At 36.3% G+C, this 22896-nt stretch overlaps 3 protein-coding genes across 5 annotated transcripts; 1 reads left to right on the forward strand and 2 right to left on the reverse strand.

Moving 5' to 3' along the window:
• Window positions 1-3648: 3648 nt before the first annotated feature.
• Window positions 3649-6520, reverse strand: LOC149383423 (uncharacterized). 2 transcript variants are annotated; one of them, XM_089628716.1, is made up of 6 exons: window positions 6320-6513; window positions 5982-6139; window positions 5157-5193; window positions 4839-5075; window positions 4707-4754; window positions 3649-4291 (listed from the first exon to the last, which is right to left on the reverse strand). In XM_089628716.1, the coding sequence occupies exons 2-6, from the start codon at window positions 6104-6106 to the stop codon at window positions 3728-3730; spliced, it is 1011 nt and encodes a 336-aa protein (XP_089484842.1). In that variant the 5' UTR covers window positions 6107-6139; window positions 6320-6513; the 3' UTR covers window positions 3649-3727. The 2 variants fall into 2 exon arrangements, with proteins under 2 accessions (XP_089484842.1, XP_089484841.1); XM_089628715.1 differs by having other exon boundaries at window positions 5982-6520.
• A 5594-nt stretch (window positions 6521-12114) lies between these two features.
• LOC149383424 (uncharacterized) lies at window positions 12115-12879 on the reverse strand. Its single transcript, XM_089629107.1, has one exon. The coding sequence runs from the start codon at window positions 12699-12701 to the stop codon at window positions 12318-12320; it is 384 nt and encodes a 127-aa protein (XP_089485233.1). The 5' UTR covers window positions 12702-12879; the 3' UTR covers window positions 12115-12317.
• Window positions 12880-21219: 8340 nt separating this feature from the next.
• Window positions 21220-22685, forward strand: LOC149383425 (centromere protein X). 2 transcript variants are annotated; one of them, XM_089629294.1, is made up of 6 exons: window positions 21220-21309; window positions 21387-21435; window positions 21528-21568; window positions 21805-21844; window positions 21992-22045; window positions 22144-22685. In XM_089629294.1, the coding sequence occupies exons 1-6, from the start codon at window positions 21286-21288 to the stop codon at window positions 22245-22247; spliced, it is 312 nt and encodes a 103-aa protein (XP_089485420.1). In that variant the 5' UTR covers window positions 21220-21285; the 3' UTR covers window positions 22248-22685. The 2 variants fall into 2 exon arrangements, with proteins under 2 accessions (XP_089485420.1, XP_089485421.1); XM_089629295.1 differs by having other exon boundaries at window positions 21528-21544.
• Window positions 22686-22896: the final 211 nt, after the last annotated feature.

A 22896-nucleotide genomic window follows, 5' to 3' on the forward strand; every position in this document is an offset into this window, starting at 1 on the left:
CCAATTTTGTGCATTAATGTATGTAGATACTTGTCAAAAGAAAAAGAGGAAACAAATTTCCTCTAAGAGGAAACAAATTTCCTCTAGGAGGAAAGAATTTTGGGCGGCCAAGTCTAGGAGAAGGCAAGCAAAAGAAAAAACAAATTTGCTTCTAGAAGCCTCATGTTGCACGTCCAAATGAGAAGGAGAAGGACGGAATATTTGCTCATGAATATGTGATATTCTATAGAAGAGGAAACTACATTTATGAAGGTAATCCTTCTCCTATAAATAGAGCCCTCAGTCTCATTGTTTCTCATCCCATATAACTTAGAGATTGAGAGCTTCTCTCTCTAGACATTGTGGCCGCCCATCCCCCACTCTCTCTCGCTCCTTTCGTTTTTGTTTTGGCACCTAGGTCCACATTTGACATAGTGTTTTAGCTCTTCGACTTTTAGACTTGTTCTTGAGTCTTCGTGTTTAAAAGTGCCCACACACTTATTCCTTCTTACCTCGAGTGATTTATGTGATAAAAACTTTCGTGGTTACTCGAGTTCCCGAAGAACGAAGAAAGACGAGCTGCGTGGGGTCACGAGCGGTTCAACCTCCACAAGCTTCTCAACAATCAAGCTTCATAAAGGTTAGTAAACGTGTAATCGCTTTTAGATAGTTTTAATAATAACATGTGCTTGCTCTTTGTCTAGGTTAGTAAAATCGTTTTACTTGTTTAAAAGAAAATTTTTATTTTCCGCCGCTTGCTAGAAGCGTTAAATCTTTTCTTAACCCTAGATCAATACCAACACCTCTATAGTCACCACCACCATAGGAACCTCGATCATCACCACCCCATCCACCTCTACCTCATCCGGAACCTCGACCTCCTCCATCAGTGTCATCATAATCAGAATTATCGCTAGATTCGCGTTGAGGAAGAACTTCATCCTCCATCACACGCTCTTAATCAAGCCCAAGCTCTCGGGTCATCTGAACTACTGTCGGATTCGGGTTAGGGTTGTCATCATCCAGTGAAAACGAGTCAATCCAGCGAAGCAGTTCATCGCCTCCCTCATTATCATGACCCGAACGTTCAAAAGTTCTTTAGATGATATCTAAAGGATCCATCAGGGTCGTCGAGTTGTCGTGAATCCAGGTCAGTTCTCTGATCTGCAGCTTCATGTTGTACGAGCAAAAGACATGCTTCTCTAGCCTCTTGTATGATAGACGGTTCCTTTGTTTGGTGTAGATTAAGGTAAAAGTACTCCAATTTCTCTTGCAAGCAGATGATGATGAAGTCTAAGGCATGTTTATGAAATTTGTTATATTCATAACTTAATATGTTATATTTAATTTCAACAATCCATATAACATATTCAAAATTCATAAGAAATTTCAACAATTCATATAACATAAACATACACACAACATATGCGAAATTTGAAGTTGAATAACATTAGCTCATAAATCATGTTCAAAACAAATAAATTAAGTTTAACCATGACAAATCTATAAGAAATTTCAACAAAATCAACCAAACACATTCAAAATCCTAATTTCGGATAAAAAAAAAATATATATCAACATTTCAAAACCAAAATCAGATTAATGTTACTAAACATGAAAAGAACTAAAAAAATTTAACTAAAACTCAAAAATCCTTAAGAAACTTTTTATAAAAAAAAAAATCAGTTTTACTCATACAAAGAGAGTTGTCGAAATCTGATGGGGATACCAGAGCTTCTCATGAATCTCACCGGGAAGAAGAAAAATTTGCTCGTCTAGCTGGCGGAAACTGCAAGAACTCGGTGGGAAGTCACGATTTGGCGTGAAAATTCTCTTGCGCGGAGACGGGAAGTGGTGACCTATTTTTTGGCATGTATGATGATCTTTGGTTCGGAATCCCGTTTTATAGTCTGGTTTTTAAAAAAAATAATAACTGGACCGGGCCGGCTTTACTAAACCGGGAAGATAGCCGATTCTTGTCCGGTTCCCAGGGATAGTGTACAAAATCCGGTTCCCCCGAGATTTTAAACCTTGACGCCAGGGCGATATGCAAAGTCTTCCCGCGTGCCTCACAAAGCAAGGCGCGCGTGCCACGCCATACACTCGTATGGCGTGCCAGCCTCATGTCTCACACGCGAGGCCTCTAGCATGAGCCTTGCATGCCCATGACCACAAAATTTGGGGTTCTTCCAACCCTCATTCTCCTATAAACCACAAAGAGGGAAAACGGTACACAATTACAATCAATAGTATACACTCTCTACTCGTTTCTAGAGTCTTGAAACGCTGTCGAGGACTCTCCGCACTTAATTTCACTCTAATCGAGCACGATCTCCAATATTCTCAAAGAATAATGGCCCCCACCTCAGTCATAGCAATCAGAATAATGTCGAGCATCAGAGAGCGTGTCCGAGACACCGCATCTATGCCCTTCTAACTTCTTCTTCTTCTTCTTCTTCTTCTTATTCTTCTTCTTCTTAGTTCTACGTAACGAACGAAGAACGTTCTTGAGCTAAAGGAGCGACACTCAAGACTTTCAAGTTCTGCACACCCAGCTCAGGCGCGGCCACTTGATCCGGCCATGAGTTGACCCGTCTGAAATCATCAACGTTGTTAAATTTTTAGCGACAACAATTATCATCCGCAAAATTATAAGGGCAACAATGACGCCTACACTAAAGTTGTGTCTCAAACTTTCCTTTGAAATCATAATAATTCTGTTAAACTAAAGGTAGTAGAGAACCATCAAAATCTTTTTATTGAGGTAGCAGAGAACCATCAAATATTAAAAAAATTCGACTTGGAGTCAATCGCCAAAAAGCACTTCGATTATTTTAAAAGAGTTTAATAATTAGACTATTATTTTGATTGCTCTCTTAAAAAGGAAAATTATTTACAAATCTCATATTTTTTTTCCCTACAGAATTGTGTGAATAATTCAAGAGACAAAATGTAAATCATAAAAACGTGAAAAAGGAAATGTATTTCAATCTTTTTTTTTCTAATTGGAAATTTTCATTGCAGGTTACCCTCTTATTAATCTAGTTTGCATCAAATAGCTTTATATTATTTATAGTCCAATCAATCTTTTTATTTAATAATAACCGTGGCATGTATAATTATTATTAGGTCAATGAGGATAGAATTCAATAAATAGAAGAACAAGACTATGGATAGTTATTCAGAAAACGTACTCTATGTCAAAATTCAAATAAATTGATGTTACAACAACCACTATAGTTGGCATCTTAATGTATGGGGATATATTGTATCATGTGTTAAAGCCTAAATAATGTATCGAGTAGTCCCACGGCAAAAGCTTAAAAGAGAACAATAAAAGGTAAATGAAAGGAAACAAAAGAAAAGATAAAACAGTGTAGTCATTTTCAAACCCACCTTGATGTTAATTAACAATGGAGTTTCATTCCCTTTAATAATAATAATAATTAAAAAAAAATGTTAAAATTCTTCTCACTAAAACAACTCAAGAATTCAACAAACCCCATTTAACCAATAAACATATAAAAACTCTACAATACATGACAAGAAAAAAAAAGATAATACATTTGAAGCCATGACAACAAACACAAGTTAGATTCCCCCACATATTTATTTTTTTCTCAATTTTTCCCCTTTTGTATTCTATGTTTTCTTCCCCCCCCCCCCCCCCCCCCTTCTTCTGTCCTCCCAATAATTCCCAAGAACCACACATACATTAATAAATTATTTCTTTTTCTTTTCTCTTATTTTACGACGATCGAAACCTATCGAGCCAGTCAACGCTCTTCCGTGCCTTCTCAAACTGTTGGTCAACGCTAAGGCGAGACTTCTCGTGGTGGTTGTGGTGGTGATGGTGGTGAGGGTACTCCACGCTCCTCCTCGACCTCTCGACCTGCTCGAAAGAGATTCTGTACTTGTCCATATTCTCGACGTTGCTAAACCTATTGAACTCTCCCCCGTTATAATCATTATTATTGTTACTATTTTTATTTTTATTACTACTCCTCGTCTTCTTGTCGACGCTCTTCCGCGGCTTCTCTCGCCGGTCGGTGCTTTTCCTTGGAGGAGCCTCGAAGCAGTCGGTGCTACGCCTCGCGTGCTCGACTCGGTCCGTGCTCTTCCTCGAGCTGAACCTTCTAGAAGGCGACTTCTCGACCGTCGACACGAACTTCTTCAGGTGCTTTATGAAATCCGGGTAGAGTTCCAAGTCGCAGTGGTTTCCGCCTTTGACCCACAAGGGCTCGTATTTTTCTTGACAGAGCTCCCAAAGTTGCTTCCCGTGCGAGCAATCCACAACATCGTCGCAAGTTCCCTATATATATAAAAAAAATAAAAAAAAAAGTCAAAATCGCTTCCAATATGATGAAAAAAAAAGTCAACCGAGAAGAGGGTTTTGTCCTTATTATCCCATGTCTATGGTATGGCTGGCTACATAACAGCTCTTCAATTTGGTGAGTAGTTTCAGCTACAAACATGTACCTTATCATTAACCCAAAAAAAGATTATTTTATTCCTATCACATGTACTTGGTCTTCTATCTCTCTTGTAGTTTATCACCTTATAATTTTAAATCATCATGAACTACATACATGTCCATTCCAGCTCTCCAATCAGTACTTGTTTTGTAAGGATGTGAGTTTTTTTTATTCAGCAACTATTCCGAGATTCTCAAATAGGTCATTAAACAAAAAGAAACCCTAGAATCGGAGATAAAATGCGATACTTACGTGTATCACAAGAACAGGGCATTTAACGAGAGGGATTTTGTCAATATTCTGCACAACCAAAGATTACAACTTTAGATCCAAAAAGAAAAATCAACGGAGGAAAAGGTTTCGTTTGAAAGACAGATTACTGACCTTGTAGATGTCGAACCAGTAAGTGCGCTTCACGGGGTACATCACTCTCAGACCCGAGAGGATCGGGCTGTGCAGAACAATGGCTCTGAGGCGAGGCAAACGAGCAGCGAGCTCCACCGTGGGCCCGCTTCCGACAGATTGGCCGTAGAGGATTATGTCTTCCTGCTTTGCACCGTACGATTCTTCGAGACACTTATACGCCGCCTCGATATCCGCGTATGTATTGTGCTCACTCGGCTATAAATATAGAAATCTACTTAAAAGCTCTTTCGGTAAAAATGAAATACAATGAGGATATCGGTCCAAGAAAGAAAATACCTTCCCCGACGAATGCCCGTACCCAGAGTAGTCGTACCTATAGATTAAGCCATGTTAATGTAATTCGTGTTGTTGCATTGAATCCCATGGAGCTTCAATTTTCGAAAACATTCCTTCTTGCTAAAATCACCAATGTAATTAATGGGTTTTTCATCTTCCTACTCTATGCCAGAAGACAGCTCTACTTGATCACTCAACACAACAACCTTCTTCAATATTCAATATCAACCTCTATAGAAATCAATCTACTTGCTCCTCTGACCATGGTAAATATAGGATCATCCACTATTTTCATCTGAAATGATTAAACCCTCCTATAATTGAGTAAATTGACTTGATTAAAACACAACCAACAAGGACTAAATCCCACTCGTTTTAACCCTGATTAACGAGGCTTGTTTTTCTTAGATTCACTGGCACAGTAACTTAAGAGTTCATAAGATACCCAAATTAGGGGCAAAAAAAGAAGGAACAATCTACCAAAATAATCACTTCATATATGACGCCAAGAAGACAAAAAAATGTGACAGATCCGAACATATAGCCCTAAAATAGATCACAAACACACAAAAAATAAGTATTAATACTCACTTAGCACAGACATCAAATTCAATTAAAATAAAACTAAAAAATTATATGATCAACCAAACATAAAAGCCCCCAAATTTTTAATAAGATTTCACATATTTCCTCAAATTACTAATTTTTATACTTTATTTTAATGATTGTCTCCAAGCAAGCACAACGAACCCAAAAAATCGCTCTCTGCAAATCTCAATTACCGGGAATTAAAACCGCATGAGAGAGAGAGAGAGATTTGATTACCCCATGACATTGACGCGCAAGTGAATACTGAGCTCGATGAAAAGCTCGTACATTTGGCCAATATCCGCGGCGTTCCCGTGAGAATAGAGGAGAGTCGAAGACGCCATGGGATATCTGACGTACATCGCGACGATCTCGGTGCCTCGGCGAGTCGGAAGCTTCAAAACGTCGACGTTTTCACGGTGAGGGTATGGAGATATGAGTTCGAGCCCGGTGGCGGGGTCGGAGACCACCTTGTACGATGGCGGGTTCGGTGGAAAGAACGCGAACTTCGCCGCCATGGACGAGGTAACCCCACCCATCGAATTTAAATTTGATTTGTTGTTGTTGCACTCTACCTGTTTGTAGAAATGTCTGAAAGAGAAAATCTAGAGAGCGAGCAAGAAAGAGAGATATCAGGGCCGACTTAACATTCCTTTTGCTGTTTGTCGTTTGAGTTGAGAAAAATAATAATAAGAGTGTGTTTTTTGCTTTGCTTTTTAGCCAGTGAAAAAAGAGACTATTTTCTCATGCTTTGAGATAGAGCGAGAGAGAGAGAGGCACTTTATTGTAATCCATAAGTATTTTTTTTATTTCAGAGCAAAAAAACCTTTTTTTTTTTACTTTTTTTTTATGTGGGGAAAATGATATATTCTGACAATGGTCATGTTCACGTGCTGTTGTATTATTGACCTACATTTTCCCATTTTCTCAGCTCACTTTCACTTTTTCTTTTATTTTTACACTTTAGCCCCTCATTTTTCTTTTTCTCTGTCTCTTTGCTACCGAATCCTAGGGGTGTGCATGGTCAGGTCTGGTCCGATCTAAAATCGGTTAAAAAATCAAACCGAACCGGTTTAAACAGATCAAATAAAAAAAACGCACCGGAACGAATCGGTTAAAATGGTCCGGTCCGGTTTAAACCGTTTTAGACCGGACCGTTTTGGACAATTAGATCGTTTTAAACTGAATTGTTTTATTTTAGCCTTTTTTATTTACATTTTTCTTAAATAATAACCGGTCCGATTTTCTTTTGGACCGTTTTAGACCGGACCGTTTTAGACATATTTTTTTATTAATTTTTTTTATCTATATACTAACCGGTCCGGTCTAAATCGCGTTTAGACTTTTTAGACCGGACCGGACCGGACCGTATAAAAGTTTAAACCGGACCGGACCGAAGAAATTTTAAACCGTTTAAAACCGGATTGAACGGTCTAAAAATCAACGGCTCGGTTCGATTTACAGTTTTACCGGTTTTTTTACGGCCTACCGAATCCGCTAGCTTTTTGTTTTCCTCCTTATTTTATTTTATGTATTTAATGTTGCCCAACTATTTAAATCTTTCTTATTCTACGGAATTGAATCTTTCTTTGAAATTGTCTATCAAGTGTGTATCAACGACTGTGTTGTTAATGTCACGTTAGTTTGATGATATAACAATTTAGTTCATAATTTGTTATTGTTTTTTTATCAGCCTCTATTGATATGGATTATATGTTTCTCTTGTCACAAACGCCCTTTAAAGAAGCAATCATTTAACTATAGTTGATAACATAAACCTACTTTAGAGCAGAACTTCTAGCATATGTCTTCATGTTTAAACTTGGATTTTTTTTTTTTTTTTTTTTTTTTGCAAACTACTCATAATAATCATTTTTTTTTCTTGCGATATACACAAAATAATGAATTATTTGCCGTGATGAGACTAGTAATAAATAGAGAAAGTGGTGGGGTATTAGGTATATACATGTTTGTAACGAATAAAGACAACAAACACTCGCACCTAAGCATACAAAATCACATGCATTATTGTTAATTTAATATTTCTGATTAAAAAACATGCATTTTTAACATAAAAACTAAATAAAAAGAATACACATGCAATGAGAAAATAAGACTAGCAAAGGATGAAATGCAAGTTTATATATTATTTTCCCTTTCCAATAAAGGTACACGTTTCGGTTAAAACGTTTTTTTTTTTGTATAACTATTATAACTTAAATTCTCATTTAATCTTAAACAAGATATTTAGTATCTCATTAAAATATATGTTTAGATTTTGTTTGATTTTTTTCCCTTTGGTAGTTTTTATGTTGCTGTATTTGACTTTTAATAGAAATATTTAAACTACTAGTCTAAATAGTCATTTTTTGAGTTTTCCATAAGAGACTTGGGCGATATTTCTTGCACTAAGCAGTCCTCAAATTTTTGGATACATCCGTTAATCTTCGAAAAATTTTGAAGGGCAATTAAATCGCTCGAAGATTAAATGTGGCTAATCATTTAATTATAGTTCAAAATCTTTTACAACTTAATGTCTTGCATTTAAAAAAAAAAAATAGTGTATGTATCTAAGAAAAAAAAAAGTTAAGTTAACTCATTTTACACATTTACTTCCCAACTAGCTCCACGAGTTACAGGTTGTCTCATTTTGTTAACTCGTGTCTCTATGCTCTTTGGAAACCAACCACTTTCGGCTATTTTTAATGATACTTTTGTCCTCGAATTATGTTTCTAATGAGTAAACTCATATATATATATATATATATATATACACACACACACTTTATATACTGTATATCGTACGTATTTATTAATGCAAAAAAAAAAAAAAAAAAAAAAAAAAATTAAGCTTTATCCACGACGGTAGAGAGGGGGAGGAGAAAGCAACCGATGAACCGATGGTATTTTTGCCGTCTTTTAAGACTTTTTGAAGTGTGTAGCGAATGATATCTCACTCCGCTATTCATGATTTTATCACCTTTCAAAAGCTTTGATATATTGGGACCCATGTTAATAAACATGATGGTTTATAAGGATTAATATACCTATTTAATTCGATTTTTTTTTTTCTTGAAATTAATGTATAATACAGTTGACAAATTTTTTTTTTACCTGCGTACTTTTTTTTTTTTTACCTTGTATTGGGTTGCAAGTACTTCTCGTATTAGTGTTTACACTTGTATAGTAAAAAAAAATAGGGGGAAAGATAAAGGAAAAGGAAAAGTAAAAGTAAGGATCTTTATAATTAAATGCGTATGTTTTAATCAATAGTCTCATATATTAGAGAGAGTGAGAATATTGGCTATTAGGTACCCTATAATTTTAGTAAAAAAAACAACAAATTTTGGTCAACGGGGAGATCACACGTATCTTCTAAAAATGATCAATTTTGCCTCTTCCAAGGAAAATGATTAAATGTTGGTTTGGTGAAATTAAACAGCCTCAACTATTATGCATTCAAAAGGAGTAGCAAGAAAAAGAAAAAATGAACTAAGATTTATGGGTAGTAAATACTTATGGCGCTTCTAGGTATATGAAAGAAATGTGTACTTAAGATAAGCATTTAACAACAAAATACCAGTCTTTCTCTATTATGCTATTTTGGACAAAGAAAAACCCTTGAATTAGGGACCAAGTTTTGTAAATAGAGTATTTGTTGTCATAGGAAATCTCCAGGCTTTGGGGGATGGGATTTTAGTGTGAAATTTGAAATCCTAGAGCACACAACCATATACTCTTGACTAAAAAATTTGCACTCATACAAGAATGTGAGGATAAATGTTGGTCAAGCTCAAGACAATTCCCTTGAGAAAGTGAACCTGATCACATGACTTCTTTGGATCTTTCCCTTGGTTTTAAGCTAATTTACTAGTCAAACACTGTGTTTACACGCTTTACCTTCTTAATTATTTCTCCCACACTACAAAAGCTTTCACAGTCGCATATATATATAAACTTCTCAAAGGTCCACACATCTTCACACTTTGGGATTAAAAAAAACTAAAAGATTTGTCATGGCACGAATAATATGATATCAATTAAATTTGCTAATACCTTACTTCCATTATGTGGTTTGCAAACCATTTGACACATCAACATATGTTGACCTTTCGATAAAGTGGTGACACAACTAAAAAAATTGCAATATGTTAAATTTGACTATATAAAGCATCTTGACAACTCGCTTGTGATACATATTTTGTACTTACGTGCACTACAAAAACATATCAACACATTTATATTGGCCTCTACTACCTTGATTCCACAATATAAGCTCCCCTAACTTGTTCAATGTATAAATTATAAAATATGTAGTACTCATAATTATAAATTAGTTTATCTTGGAAGTATTATTTTGTCTCGTGATTTTAAAAAAATAGTTCATCATATGAGTAATAATGGTATGGTTCTTAATTCTTATGCTATTTTTCATAATCGAATATTAGACTCCGTAGTTTGACTTGAGATATCATAGCTTTAGTTGTCTTGCACAATTAGTTCATTTGAATCATTTTAGTTATAAAAAAAAAACTAAAATTGATCCTACATTAAAATCCATCGAGGCCACAATTTAAGTTAAAATATTGAATCTCTCCGACGAAAAAAATGGAGAGTAACTAGTTAGACACCATTAAGAGTGGAATTTTAGTTTATTACCACCAAACCGGAGTCACCTAGTGCTAGGCACATTTGTATACAGTTTAAAAGCATGTAAAAAAGTAATTACGTATATAAATTCCGTACGAGGGAATGAAGTGATTTTTATTTTATCGTTACCATCATTGCTGTGTGTTATGGCAGTTGTTAAGATGAGAGGAATTGAATTGACAGGCTTCTTCTCCAAACAATGGTAGAGAATAATAAATAACATAAGTACACACATTCGAGAATGCATGACCCACAAGCCTTTAACATTCTCAACCACGAAATTAAGAAGCGACTCAGTCCCAAACTAAACGCACGGTAAAAGAAGGGTAAAAATCACGGTTACCAAGTTGACTATGGACTTTCAAGAGAGTTTTGTGACCGAGTTCTTTCATAAATACAGTGAAAGAAAGAAGCAATGAAGCCTGTGCTTCAAAGGGCCAATTTAGACCTGGTGAAAATCTCAACCTTAATTGAAAGAGCTCAAGAATGTCAGTGGCAGAAGTGGTAATAAAAAGAAGTTAAACGAGAAAATGCAGTTCACATTTGTACTCGGGTAATAACTGATGTATTGATACGACCTGGTATTTTCTGTATTTCTGAAAATATCAACTTACGAATTATAAGGATCGATAGCTGACATTCAAGAGGTCCTAGCTCTCCAAATAGGATTCCTTCCTCAGCCTATTCTTTCTTACAATTTCCATCTACTCAATCGTTGTTATTCATAGACTACTTAACTTTCAGCCATTCTATCTTTAACCCCCTTACTCTATCTCATTATTATACTACTAACTACCCATCCAAGTTCCTAACACGTCTTTCCTGTAACTTTGAGTTACTATGGAAAGCTAGCTATCTCTTTAGAAGGCAAGCAATTCCTACTATGTAATGTAAATTCTATCGAGTATTGAATTCACGGGGTCGGTGGTTTTTACACAGGAGTGAAAAAAAAGGGGGCTCCATATCATCTCAAAAACATCAGAAGAGGCTTGTGTGGCCATCTACAACTAGGTAGCACCAATAAATACCGATCTACTCTATTCTATATCCAGTGACTTTGACGCTACAATGTGACGTACAATCTATGGAATTACGGGTCGGTAATTTTGCACGGGACTGGGAAAAAATGGATTACATATTCGGATATTCTCAAACCAATCATCTCATGAACAGCCTTTTTTTAATAACTAAATGGAAGCTGGATCACTAGTAGATGATACTGAAAAAGACAGCTTCAGGTGTGGAACTGAAAATGTAAGAGCATCAGAAGAGACTTGTGTGGCTTAACTTTAACTAGATAGCACAAAGAAATAATAATCTACTCTACGCAACCAGAACCAGATAACGAAATCATTCCTGAATCATAACATGGTTCGAAAGCCTTGCAAGCTAGAAAATATAGTCTTCAATTTGTAAAACCAGGGCAAAGTGGCAAATTATTCTATCTCAGTCCAGTCATTCTACAGATAATAAAACATGAAAATTATCTATGCAAATAGCATTATAATCAGAGACAGCAACGATGATAAATTTCTAATGAAGCCAAACATGAAAACCATAGTTTAAGTCTGATTTATAAATATTCAATGTGTGAAGAGTTTTCTAGTAACTCTACCTGGGTTTCCATTCTCCAGCAAGGTCAACGAGGTTTAGAACACTCTTAGCTTGTTGTTCAGTACCTTAACGAAGCATAATTGATTATGTAACTAAAACATATTAGTTTACAAACTCAAGCAAGAAGAGCTAACTGATTCGATAGCATCAAATTATTCTTTCTCGGGAAATCTAAGCCAGACATTTCAGGTAATTCCAATCTAAAATCATCGGCGTAATTCGAACATCAAAATCCAAAAAAGAGATCAAATTGCAATGAGAGGACATAAATAAAATAAATCGAACTTGCAGCAGCAAAAAGTGAGAAATTTATTTAGATCTCGACTTCCGGCGGAGAAGCTTCATTCGTTTCTGGTGTTTGTGCTTGTTCATCTTCTTCTTCCTCTTCAGCTTCGTACTGTCAGCCCAAACAGTTCTCGAATCTTCGCTCTCAGACTCCCCGGGCTCAGGCAGTCCCATCGGCGGATATAGACTAGGGTTTAAGCAGTATCCGAACGGAAAGCTAGGGAAAATTATCTGTGAGTAACGAGGAAAAGGTTCGAACTTGCTGTCGCAGGGAATTAGCGTTTCAGATGAAGCAAGATTAGAATTCACGGATTGAGGACCGGATTTTGGTGCGAGAGCGGCGTTGAGAGAGGCAATGAGTCTCGGCGGGGGTTTCGCCTTGGTAAGCCTGTTGATGAGACTCGCCATTGTTGTAGGATTGAAGAGAAATCGGAGTCGCAGAGAGATTGAAGAAGACGAATACGAGTCACATAGAGATTGGACTGAGTTGCCTCGGCGGGGCTATCCGAGTTGTCCCGGTTTCGTATGAGAAGCGATGAGAGGGTTTCGTTCGACTAAACAAACTCGATTCACCGGGTTTATTTTTCTCATTATTTTTTGCTTTTTTTTAATGATATTATTTTATTCTGAGTAAAAACGACAAGAAAGTTAACACAATGAATTAAGAAACGACAATTCAAGAAACCCGGATTTTTTAAGCCGGTAACCTTCAGAAAAGTCAGTTTTTAATTCATGATCTCCTCTCTTAGCGTAATATTTTTATTTATTTTTCTTATTTATTTTTTCGAAGTTACGAAAATGCCCTCTGAAAATTAGGTTCTTATTCCGTCATTTGAACGGATTTTTTGAACGAACCAAACCCCCCAAAACCAAAACCCCAAAACCTCCAAAAACACCCGTGAAATCACAGGGTCCGAAACCACATCCCTGAGGACGTCAAGGCCACCGTCGACCACCTTTCCGGCTTCAACGTCGCCAACCGTTACCTCATCGTCCTCTACTAACAGCCTTCCAAGAAGACCTCGCCAAGCTCCAGGAAAAGTACGGCATCTCCACCACCAACAAATGAGTATATACTTTTGAATTGGAACATGATGTTTGACAATTGATGGTCTTAAACCTGTATCTCCTCTGCTCTAAGATTTTGAACTTTTGCATACTGATGGGATTGGATTATTTTGTTTTTTTATCTGATGATGGGATTGGATATGACTCTCAATGTTTTTGGTTTTTGGCTTCTCACAACAAACTAAATGAATATTGAGTGAACAAGTGATGTTTTGCTCTCTTTGTTTTTTTTACACGATTTTGCTTTTTTTATTTCTTTCAGGAATGATTATGAGATGCTATTAGCCCTGGATGATCAGAACCATCAACATTCTGGGGCATCAATTAATGTGATAAATAGTTTGCCACAATCTGTAGTACAGGTTTGTACAACTTTTCTCTCTAGTTGTCCCTTTTTCCCCTAAATATATGTTACACTACAGTTTGATTTGCTATTGATCAATCTTTTATGTTCGGTTTCCGTGAAAAGACTGATAACCAAGAAGCTTGTGCAATCTGTTTGGAAACCTCGACTATCGGAGAAACCGTTCGCCATCTCCCATGCTTTCACAAGTTTCACAAAGATGTAAGGTTTCAAGTCTTTTATAAGTTTCTGTTTTCAGTGCAAGCCATAATCTTCACTACTCTAATTCCTGGTTTTTTTTTTTTGGATGGGAACTACTTTGTTCAGTGTATCGATCCATGGCTCACCCGCAAAACCTCGTGTCCTGTTTGCAAGCTGTCCATCACTTGAATTTGTGTTTGGATTTCTGTTTCGCTAAAGCGGATTATCTTTAGCTGTTCTCACCGCTATTTTTTTTTTAAGGTAATCACAGTTTTTTTTAAGTGTAATAATCGAATTATTGATATAGCTGTTAATCAAATTAGAAATAGTATACCTCCATGTAATGGATATATCTATGGATATTTCTCTAGCTCTTTATTTAAATCTCATAAGCATTGAAATTTCGTCTATTTGAATGTAGATCACAAAAAAATATGTCGATACCAGAATTGAAGACGACTCGGAAATAATATGTTCAACGCCACCACATTTGCATAATAATGTCAAGCAGGTACGACTTTTTTATACTTTTTCCTTGCTTGATATATTATGAATAAATACTCAAATAAAAGTATATAAATTACAGGTTTCGGATGCCGCTCGTCAATATTCAAATTGGATGTCGATAGAAGAAACTTCAAATGTAAAATTGGAGTAAAATGTCGATTGGCCAAAACTGTGGATTTCCTAACTGAATTGTTGAAAGACTATCCTGAAGGTTTGCAATGGTTTAAGGATTCTCATTTCGGCCACTTGTTCGATGTCCCAAATCATTTGGATGCCAATTTGGCGGCGATGTGGATGATGTTATGTTGAGAGGTGGAAACAAAAAAAGAACATGAGAGTTGGTTTGTCGTAAATGGCATACCTATCCGATTCTCTTTGGTGGAGTACGCTTTAATATCTGGCTTGAAATGTTCAGATTATCCTGATGGTTGGAAAGATTTTGGAAGCAAAGCCTTTAGAGAATTTTACTTTCCAAGTATGAAGAATGTCGGTTTGGTGGATATCAAAGACAAGCTGTTGCGAATGAAGATCGATTGTCAAGGAGGTCAAAAGAGAAGTAAAAAAACATTATTCTCAATGAAAAAATGAAAACGAATAAATTGAAGATGGCGGTGTTATTTTTTGTCCTCGATATTGCTTCACCGAGATAATAATACGACTCATGTAGGAGATATGGAGTTGAGAATCGTTGATGACTTGGAGGCATGCCGCAACCTCCCTTGGGGAAGAAATTCTTTTGATTATCTCATGACGAATTTTAGAAAATCTGATATAGTGAATAGGTCATCACTTGTTCATGACAAAGGGGTAGATTGTGCTACATGGAGTTTTTATGGGTTTGTTCTAATTTCTACCTATGATGATAAGTTTTGTTTGTTTAGATGGTAAATATTAATTAATTGTTAAATATACCAATTGTCTAATATTTTGTATTTACTTAACATTTATGTGCAGTTGCTACCGTTTGAGTGCATATCGTAGTTTTTACCACATATTGTCAATCGTAGAATCGATGCGAGTGATGACTCGCCAAGAATCTATCGATGGGAAACAAAATTTAAAAAGAAACAGCCCCCTCAACTATCTTCTATTTTTGAAGCACTTGGTGAATCAAAAGTTTGTCTAAGTCTTCAATGTTTTGAGTGAATAACTTGATTATTGTTGAAAAAAATAGATTTTTACGAATTAATTGATTTTCAGGATATAAAGAGTTTATTGAGCCCGACGTCAGAGGAGGAGCGGGCTGAATACATGGAGGGATTACTCCATTTCAAGATGAAATTGATCCCATAGTTGATAAATGGATTTTAATACTAGAAGGCGGAGCGAAAGTGTATTGGAAAGATATTATGCACGATGATGTTAAAGGGCGGAAAACATTTTTATTGGCAGAGGAAAGACGCAATGAGCCACGTAATGTCATCGACACAAATGAAAGCCACGGTGATCCACCAACTTCATCGACGACTAGACCTCGATTGGAAGAATCACACTTCTTGCGTGAACTTATGGCTTATGTTGATAAGAGAGTAGAAGAATTAGGCGGAGAACATGTGTTGTCATGTAGAAGTTATGACGAAGAACAAAAATGACTTTTCTCGATTAGAAGCCAAGGTAGATGCATTGATGGATCTTATCAAAAGCCAAGGCATGGAGCATTCTGATTCTCGCGGATTTGGTAGTAATGCATATGGAAACAATTCGGGTGGAAACAAGGAAGGTGTTGATCAAGTCCCCGAAATTGATGATATTGACTTGAACGGCGAAAATTGTCACAAAAGTCAAGGCATGCAGCATGATTCTCCCAAAGTTGGTAGTAATACACATGGAAATAATTTGGGTGGAAATGAGGAATATGTTGATCAAGTTCCCGGAATTGGTGACTTGAACGGGAAAATGGTCAAATTATTGACCAAACTAGTGACTCTACTCCAACTTGTGTTGATTTATATTATTCTACTCCAGCTTGCTCAAGTAATGAAGAGAGTCATACTCAGATGGATATCGTTGACGTTAATTGTGTTCAACCAAGGAAGTCGATGACGGTACAAAAGAAATCAAAATATATAAGAACTCCATTTACAGAGCCGCGCAGTAAGCAGATGAAGATTTTGAAAGGCTCGTTGCCTCACTTTGATCCATTGCGTGTTTCCAAAGATATGGAATCCTCGTTTCTTTAATATTTTAATGTTTATAAGAATATTGATCATCATTGCGGGCTTCGGGTGCGAAATTGGGAATTTTTCGAGAAGATCATGAAACCGAATACTTGGCTTCGCAGTGAGGTAATTTTTTACTTGGTCATTACAACTTGCATGTTATTTCTATTAATACATATTATTTATGTTTCAATGCTCTCTTTGTAGCACTTGGATGAGGCTATGTACGATATCAGGAAGAGACAACAAAAGTATCCTGACTTGATTAAGCAAGATGTTGTTGTTTTAGATGAAATCTTTTGGCAACTACTACGCGGAAACTACAATGAGAAGAATCGGGAGATCATAGATGTTGCATTGATGGCATATGTTAATGGGTAAAGTCCAAAAATGGGAAAATGGTGGAAAGGTGCAAATGCACTCTACTTCATATCGAACATCGGGGACAACCATTGGATTACGATTAAAGTGGATTTGATTAATCTAGAATTGGTTGTTTATGATTCTAACTTCGCATCGAATTCTGAAAAGAAAATGGACGATCATATGGTACGATTTCAGAAGATGATTTCATTGTTGCTTCGAAAATCTGGATACTTCAACCATATTAGCAAGTACAACGAGACTACTTGGCAATACAGACAGCCACGTAACATTCCACAAAGTTATTCATGAGTAACTTTTCATTTAAATGTTTGTTGTTAATTTTTTTTTGTTTATTAAGTTGATAACATAAATCGAACTAGTGTAACCAGTTGGACATGATAAAGTTCACGAGTAGGTTTGGTCTGACCAGTCGGATATGACAAATAACATAATTTGGACTAGTCAGACTAGTATGACCAGTCGGACCGGTTAGACATGGTAAAACACATCAGTAGGACCAGTTTGACATGGTAAAGCACAACAGTAGGACCGGTCTGACCAGTCGGATATGGCAAATAACATAATTTGCATGGACTAGTCAGACCAGTATGACCAATCGGACCGGTTGGACATGGTAAAAGCACATTAGTAGGATCAGTTTGACATGGTAAAGCACAACAGTAGGACCGGTCTGACCAGTCGGATATGGCAAATAACATAATTTGGATTAGTCAGACTAGTTGACCAGTCGGACCGGTTGGAGATGATAAAACACATCAGTAGGACCAATTTGACATGGTAAAGCACAACAGTAGGATCGGTCTGACCAGTTGGATAGACAGTTGGACTAGTTGAACCTGTTAAAAATAACAACAAAAAATTGACCAATTTTTTTCCAAGTTCCAGGTTCATCAAATTCAAAATAAAATAATAGTCTAATAACAACAAAAATAACAATGAAAAATATTTCAAATAAAGAAATGTCGTCGGTGAATTTAGCTTGGCGTGCACGAATGGGTATACGTCCTCGTCGCTCTCCAACGGATGGAAATCTTGTTTGTTGGATTCTTCCGCGCTTTCTCTTATAATTTGGAGGTGATACACTTATCACTTCTACATTATCGGAAATCATCCATTCAGATAAATAAGGCATGGGGTATATAGTTTCCACATACGCCAAAGACCACAACTCCTTCAAATAGTATTTTGAACACAATGTGTGAAATTTATGTGTTCCATCAACAAAGGCTGCCAACGCATGTGAGCATGGAATCTTATCGATGTCAAATACTTTGCATGTGCAAGTTTTCCTATGCAGATCGACTAAGAAACAACTGTATGTTCCTGTAACGTAATACTCAAGTGTGCTCCTATTTAACTCTTTCACAGAGTAAACGTGGATAGCTGGTACCTTTCATGTAATATTTTTTCTACTTTAGGAGTCAAGAATTGTGAAGAAGATCCGGATGCCGATTCCTTTCGATGCTTGTTAAACCATTCCGAGATCTTGTCAATGATCGCATCCATCAAAGGAATCAACAGGTACGTTCTCGACTTTCTCAGCACGACATTGATTGACTCAACACCATTCGTGGTTAAGATGTTGTAGCGGTTGCATTGAAAGAAGCACCTTGCCCATTTCTTTACATCTACTTTTTGCTCAAGATACTCACCAATATTTGGGTACCTAATAGATGATAATAAAAAAAAACAGATTTAGAAGATAATTTAAAATAAAACAACTGAGCAATGTACCTTTGTATTTTGTTTTCAGAAATGTTCCATCAACAACAATTACTTTTCGCATTGCTTTAAATCCGTCAATGCAAGCTCCCAATGCTACAAAGAGATACCTGAACTTCTTATTTTCGTCTACCTCTAGATGTGTGATTGTGCGAGGATTAACCATCTTTATCTTGTACAAGTATATATCGAGAAAGGTTCTCAAAACGTTTCTTTGGGTCTCCTCTAATATCATCGGCAACAATCTGTTTGCCCTTCCAAGCTTTATAGTAGCTCACTGTCACGTCGTGATTTTTCATCTTTAGCATTATTTGTCCCGGGATAGGAGTGTTAAGGCGACCCGGATACTCCTTTGCTAGCATATCAGCAACGAACCTTGAGGTTGCTTCTCGATTCCTCTTGTTTACTGCACTAGAAGAACAAGTATGAGTTTTGTTGTACGATCGGAGGGAGAAACGACTTGAACCTTTTACTTTTGCTGCTCGCAATGACCATTTGCAGTCTGAAACTATACACTTTACCACGTAAAGCTCCGGTGTCGATTTGACTATATGATAATCAAAACAAGCTTTCAAAGATGAACAATTTTCTTCAATTTTTGAAGGTAAAAGATGAACAATTTTCTTCAATTTCTAACACAAAGATGAAAATTTTTCTTCAATTTTCGAAGGTAAAAGATGAACAATTTTCTTTAATTTTTACCTCATTTTTGCTCACGAATTCTTGACCCATTGAAATATCCATACCATCTTCGAAGGTAAAGAGATGAACAATTTTCTTCAATTTCTAACGTCTCACAATGATCATCGCGACTATCCTCATGTTCATCAAGAAGAATATCCTCAGCTTGAAACACATCTTGTTGATCCGGAGATGAAATAGAGTCATGCGCATAACTTGGTGTAGAGGTAGCGCCGTAAGGGCTCAAGGGCTTTATGTCAACATCAAAATGTTCATATCGAATTATATCTTCGTTTTGATTGCAACCTGCAAGTTCACGAGAATGAGTATGAGTGTGAGTATCGTATTTAAAGTGAATACACGACTTATAAGTATGGTATTTTGTCTAACCTTTGTCTTGATCTTTTGTAATTAGCTCAACATGCAGCATCATTTTGCATTGGGACATGCCACGTCGATCAACAAGATAACATTTGACATCAATGTCATCCAAAATAAATTTAGGCGCTATCTTTTCTGACATTGGACACTTGTAACTCAATTTCAAGTAAGTAACTTCTTTATCAATATGAAGTCTTTTCGGATACCCTATGGAGTAGATATGAAATTGTCGCACACTTTTCATCGTCCAATAATATGCTCTTAATATCTTCATTCTTTGAGAACCATTCATATGAGCCTTCATCTTTCTTTTTCCTCTTTCCGTCGTATAAAAAATAAATAACAACCCCAACCATCGTACCTATAAAAATGGGATGAGTTATAAAAGAGGAGTTGCATCATATAAAAAAATAACGTTAGATTCATAATATAAATTCAAATACTAAAATGATTAATTTATGTCATGATTAGATAATTGACACATTCACCTAACAAAAAACTGTTATAAAATTATTGGTTACTAAAAAAATTTAAAATGATAAATTTTTATGGGTTAGTGGCCTCACAGACCGGTCCAATTGGCCCGACCAGTCCGACTGGTCCAACTGAACTAGCTCCAGTCGACCCAGTTGGACCAGTTGACTACTGTTCGTGTTCATAACTTAGGAATCGTGGAAATCATGAAAACTTGAAAATTTTCATAATTTCTAATTTATTATTGATTATGGATTTAGAGAGTAATGTTCCTATTTTATATATTTTGTAGTGTAAGCATCTTTAACATTACCATAAATTTCTTACCGGAGATGTTGGCGGCGGAGATCGTCGGAATTGATTACGATAAAGGTTGCTAAAGAAGTTGATGGTAAAGGTCACCAGAGATGGCGACGGCAACGGCGACGTTGGAGCTTGGGGAATAGGACTGCGTTTTTTTTTGTTTTTTTTATCAGGTTTTTTTAAAATAAAATATTATTAACTTCTTACAAAAGAAAATGGCATTTGTGTGATATTATAACTTTTATTTAAAGAGGAGGTCATGGACTTAAATTTTATTAAGAAAGAGTCATTGATTAAAAAACAATCCATTTTAAGGTTAAAAAACAAAAGGACCCTGTTCTCATTATTTTTTGCTTTTTTTTAATGATATTTATTTATTCTGAGTAAAAACGACAAGAAAGTTAACGACAATGAATTAAGAAACGACAATTCAAGAAACAACAGTAGTATTATTCTACGACAGAATGGAGTACGCTAACACTTGAAACGGCAGCGTTTTCGCAGAAAAGGAGGAGAGTAGGCCAAAACTGAATAAAAACGACAAGTTGCAATAAAACGACAATTAATTAAGAAAGGACAATAGTATTATTCTACGACAGCTTAAATGGAGTACGACAACACTTGAAACGGCAACGTTTTCCACAGAAAAAAGAAGAGAGTAGGCCAAAACCGGAAGGCGCGAATAGATTTCAATAAAACCCTTCATTGTGTCGAAGCAAACCACCCTTCATTGTGCTCTCTTTGTTTGTATTCGCATTTCAATTCCATGGAAACAAACACATTCGATCCTGTATGTCTCTCTCTCTCTCTCTCTCTCTCTCTCTCTCTCGATTGATTCGATTCTCTGTTTCTCTGTCGATGTTTCAGGACCTGATACACGCCATATTCAAGAGCGTTTGGACCAAAAGAGCTCTCGGTGCGCATTTCTATACCTCACCGTTTCGTTTCCTTGTTTTCATTTCCTATACTTTCGCTGATTATTTTTTCTCTGACGTTGGTCGTTTGCAGAGCGCGAGAGAGATCAGGTCACCGATTGTCCGGATTCTGTGGTACCTCATGTTTCGTACCGTTGTATATCAATTTCTGCGTATAGTTTAGTTGTAGGTCAATTATAGTAATAAAGTATTTAACAAAAACAGGATTGGTTTTATAAATTTCAGCTTCTATAATTGGGTTATCAGTAATTAAGTTGTAAAAGTTTGATTTTCTATCCGAACATGGACCTAACCAGGATTTAAAATATATCGAATTCATTTCTGACTGATATGGTTGGATTAATTGGCAGGTTGGAGCTGGATCTTCGAAGAAGACTCGGCGAACGACTGGTTTGTATGCTCTGTTTGGTTATAATAATCTCTTTGGTTTGTTATTACGATTCAATTTTATTTGAGAGTGATTTATATATGGTTAGTGGAGCTTTTTTTATTTTAATTTTTCTATCGTTATGAATTACATTCACATTTGTGATGCAGCAAATAGCAATGCATTGAAGCTGAGTTGCGAGTTAGTTCGGATTTTCATCACAGGTTTGTGCCTCTTCATAAGTACTATGTTTATTTGTTGATTAAGGGCTGATTTTGACGTGTCTCTCCGAATGAATCATCGCATTGTCGATATTTGGCAGAGGCTATGCAGCGTGCGGCTGCGATCGCGGAAGCAGAGGGTACGTGTAAGATTCAGCCTACTCATTTGGAGAGGGTTCTTCCACAGTTACTTCTAGATTTTTGAGGTACTTGTAGACCTTCTAACATGTAGATTCTCATTCAGGGTAAGAAATGTTTTTGAATTGGATTGATCGATAAAATATTTGAAACAAGAAATTCCATCCATATTCCATGCAAGATTTCACATCTTGTGACTCTACTTGGATATGAATGTCTATACAGAGAATTTTGACATGTATTGTTTGCAATGGTACTTTTATGGTCAAGGTTTCTTTTTTTTTTTTTCTTCTTCAAGTTTCGGTTCAATAATGGAAGATTTCTTGCGTGGATACAAGAAAAAAAGTGAGGTATCAAGTGCTTAAAATGCCGTTTTTTGTAAGTCAAATATTATACACAATATTCGTAGTTAGAGAACAATTGATGTAATTTTAGTAATGACAGTTTAAATGTAATCTCTATATGTCAAGAGAATAAACTCGTTCGCAGTGTAAGGGTCGCGAGTGATTCTGTATTCAATGGTTGATTTCTAATATGAGATACGCTGTAACTTGCCTCTCTTGAGTAAATAATAAGGATGTAGATTATTCTCTCCCAAAGATATCAGGGATGATATCATCTTTCGTTATTTTGGAACCCCACGCCCCTCGGCACCAAGTTTCAGGAGACAGTAAAGAATTTGCATCAAGCTCTATTCCTTACTGCTCGTTCCCTAC

The sequence above is a fragment of the Urtica dioica genome, chromosome 10 (assembly GCF_054948205.1).
Source record: "Urtica dioica subsp. dioica isolate 48M chromosome 10, U.dioica_male_clone48M_v1_H2, whole genome shotgun sequence".
In the NCBI taxonomy this organism is placed as follows: Eukaryota; Viridiplantae; Streptophyta; class Magnoliopsida; order Rosales; family Urticaceae; genus Urtica; species Urtica dioica.

Coding starts and splice junctions, on each gene's coding strand:
- LOC149383423 (XM_089628715.1), bottom strand. CDS start 6,283: ATGGGTGGGGTTACCTCGTCCATGGCGGCGAAGTTCGCGTTCTTTCCA. Junction 5,194..5,981: donor TTGCGCGTCAATGTCATGGG/GTAATCAAATCT, acceptor CTTAATCTATAG/GTACGACTACTCTGGGTACG. Junction 4,292..4,706: donor GCCCTGTTCTTGTGATACAC/GTAAGTATCGCA, acceptor TTATATATATAG/GGAACTTGCGACGATGTTGT.
- LOC149383424 (XM_089629107.1), bottom strand. CDS start 12,701: ATGGCGAGTCTCATCAACAGGCTTACCAAGGCGAAACCCCCGCCGAGA.
- LOC149383425 (XM_089629294.1), top strand. CDS start 21,286: ATGGAAACAAACACATTCGATCCT. Junction 21,310..21,386: donor AAACAAACACATTCGATCCT/GTATGTCTCTCT, acceptor TCGATGTTTCAG/GACCTGATACACGCCATATT. Junction 22,046..22,143: donor AGTTCGGATTTTCATCACAG/GTTTGTGCCTCT, acceptor GATATTTGGCAG/AGGCTATGCAGCGTGCGGCT.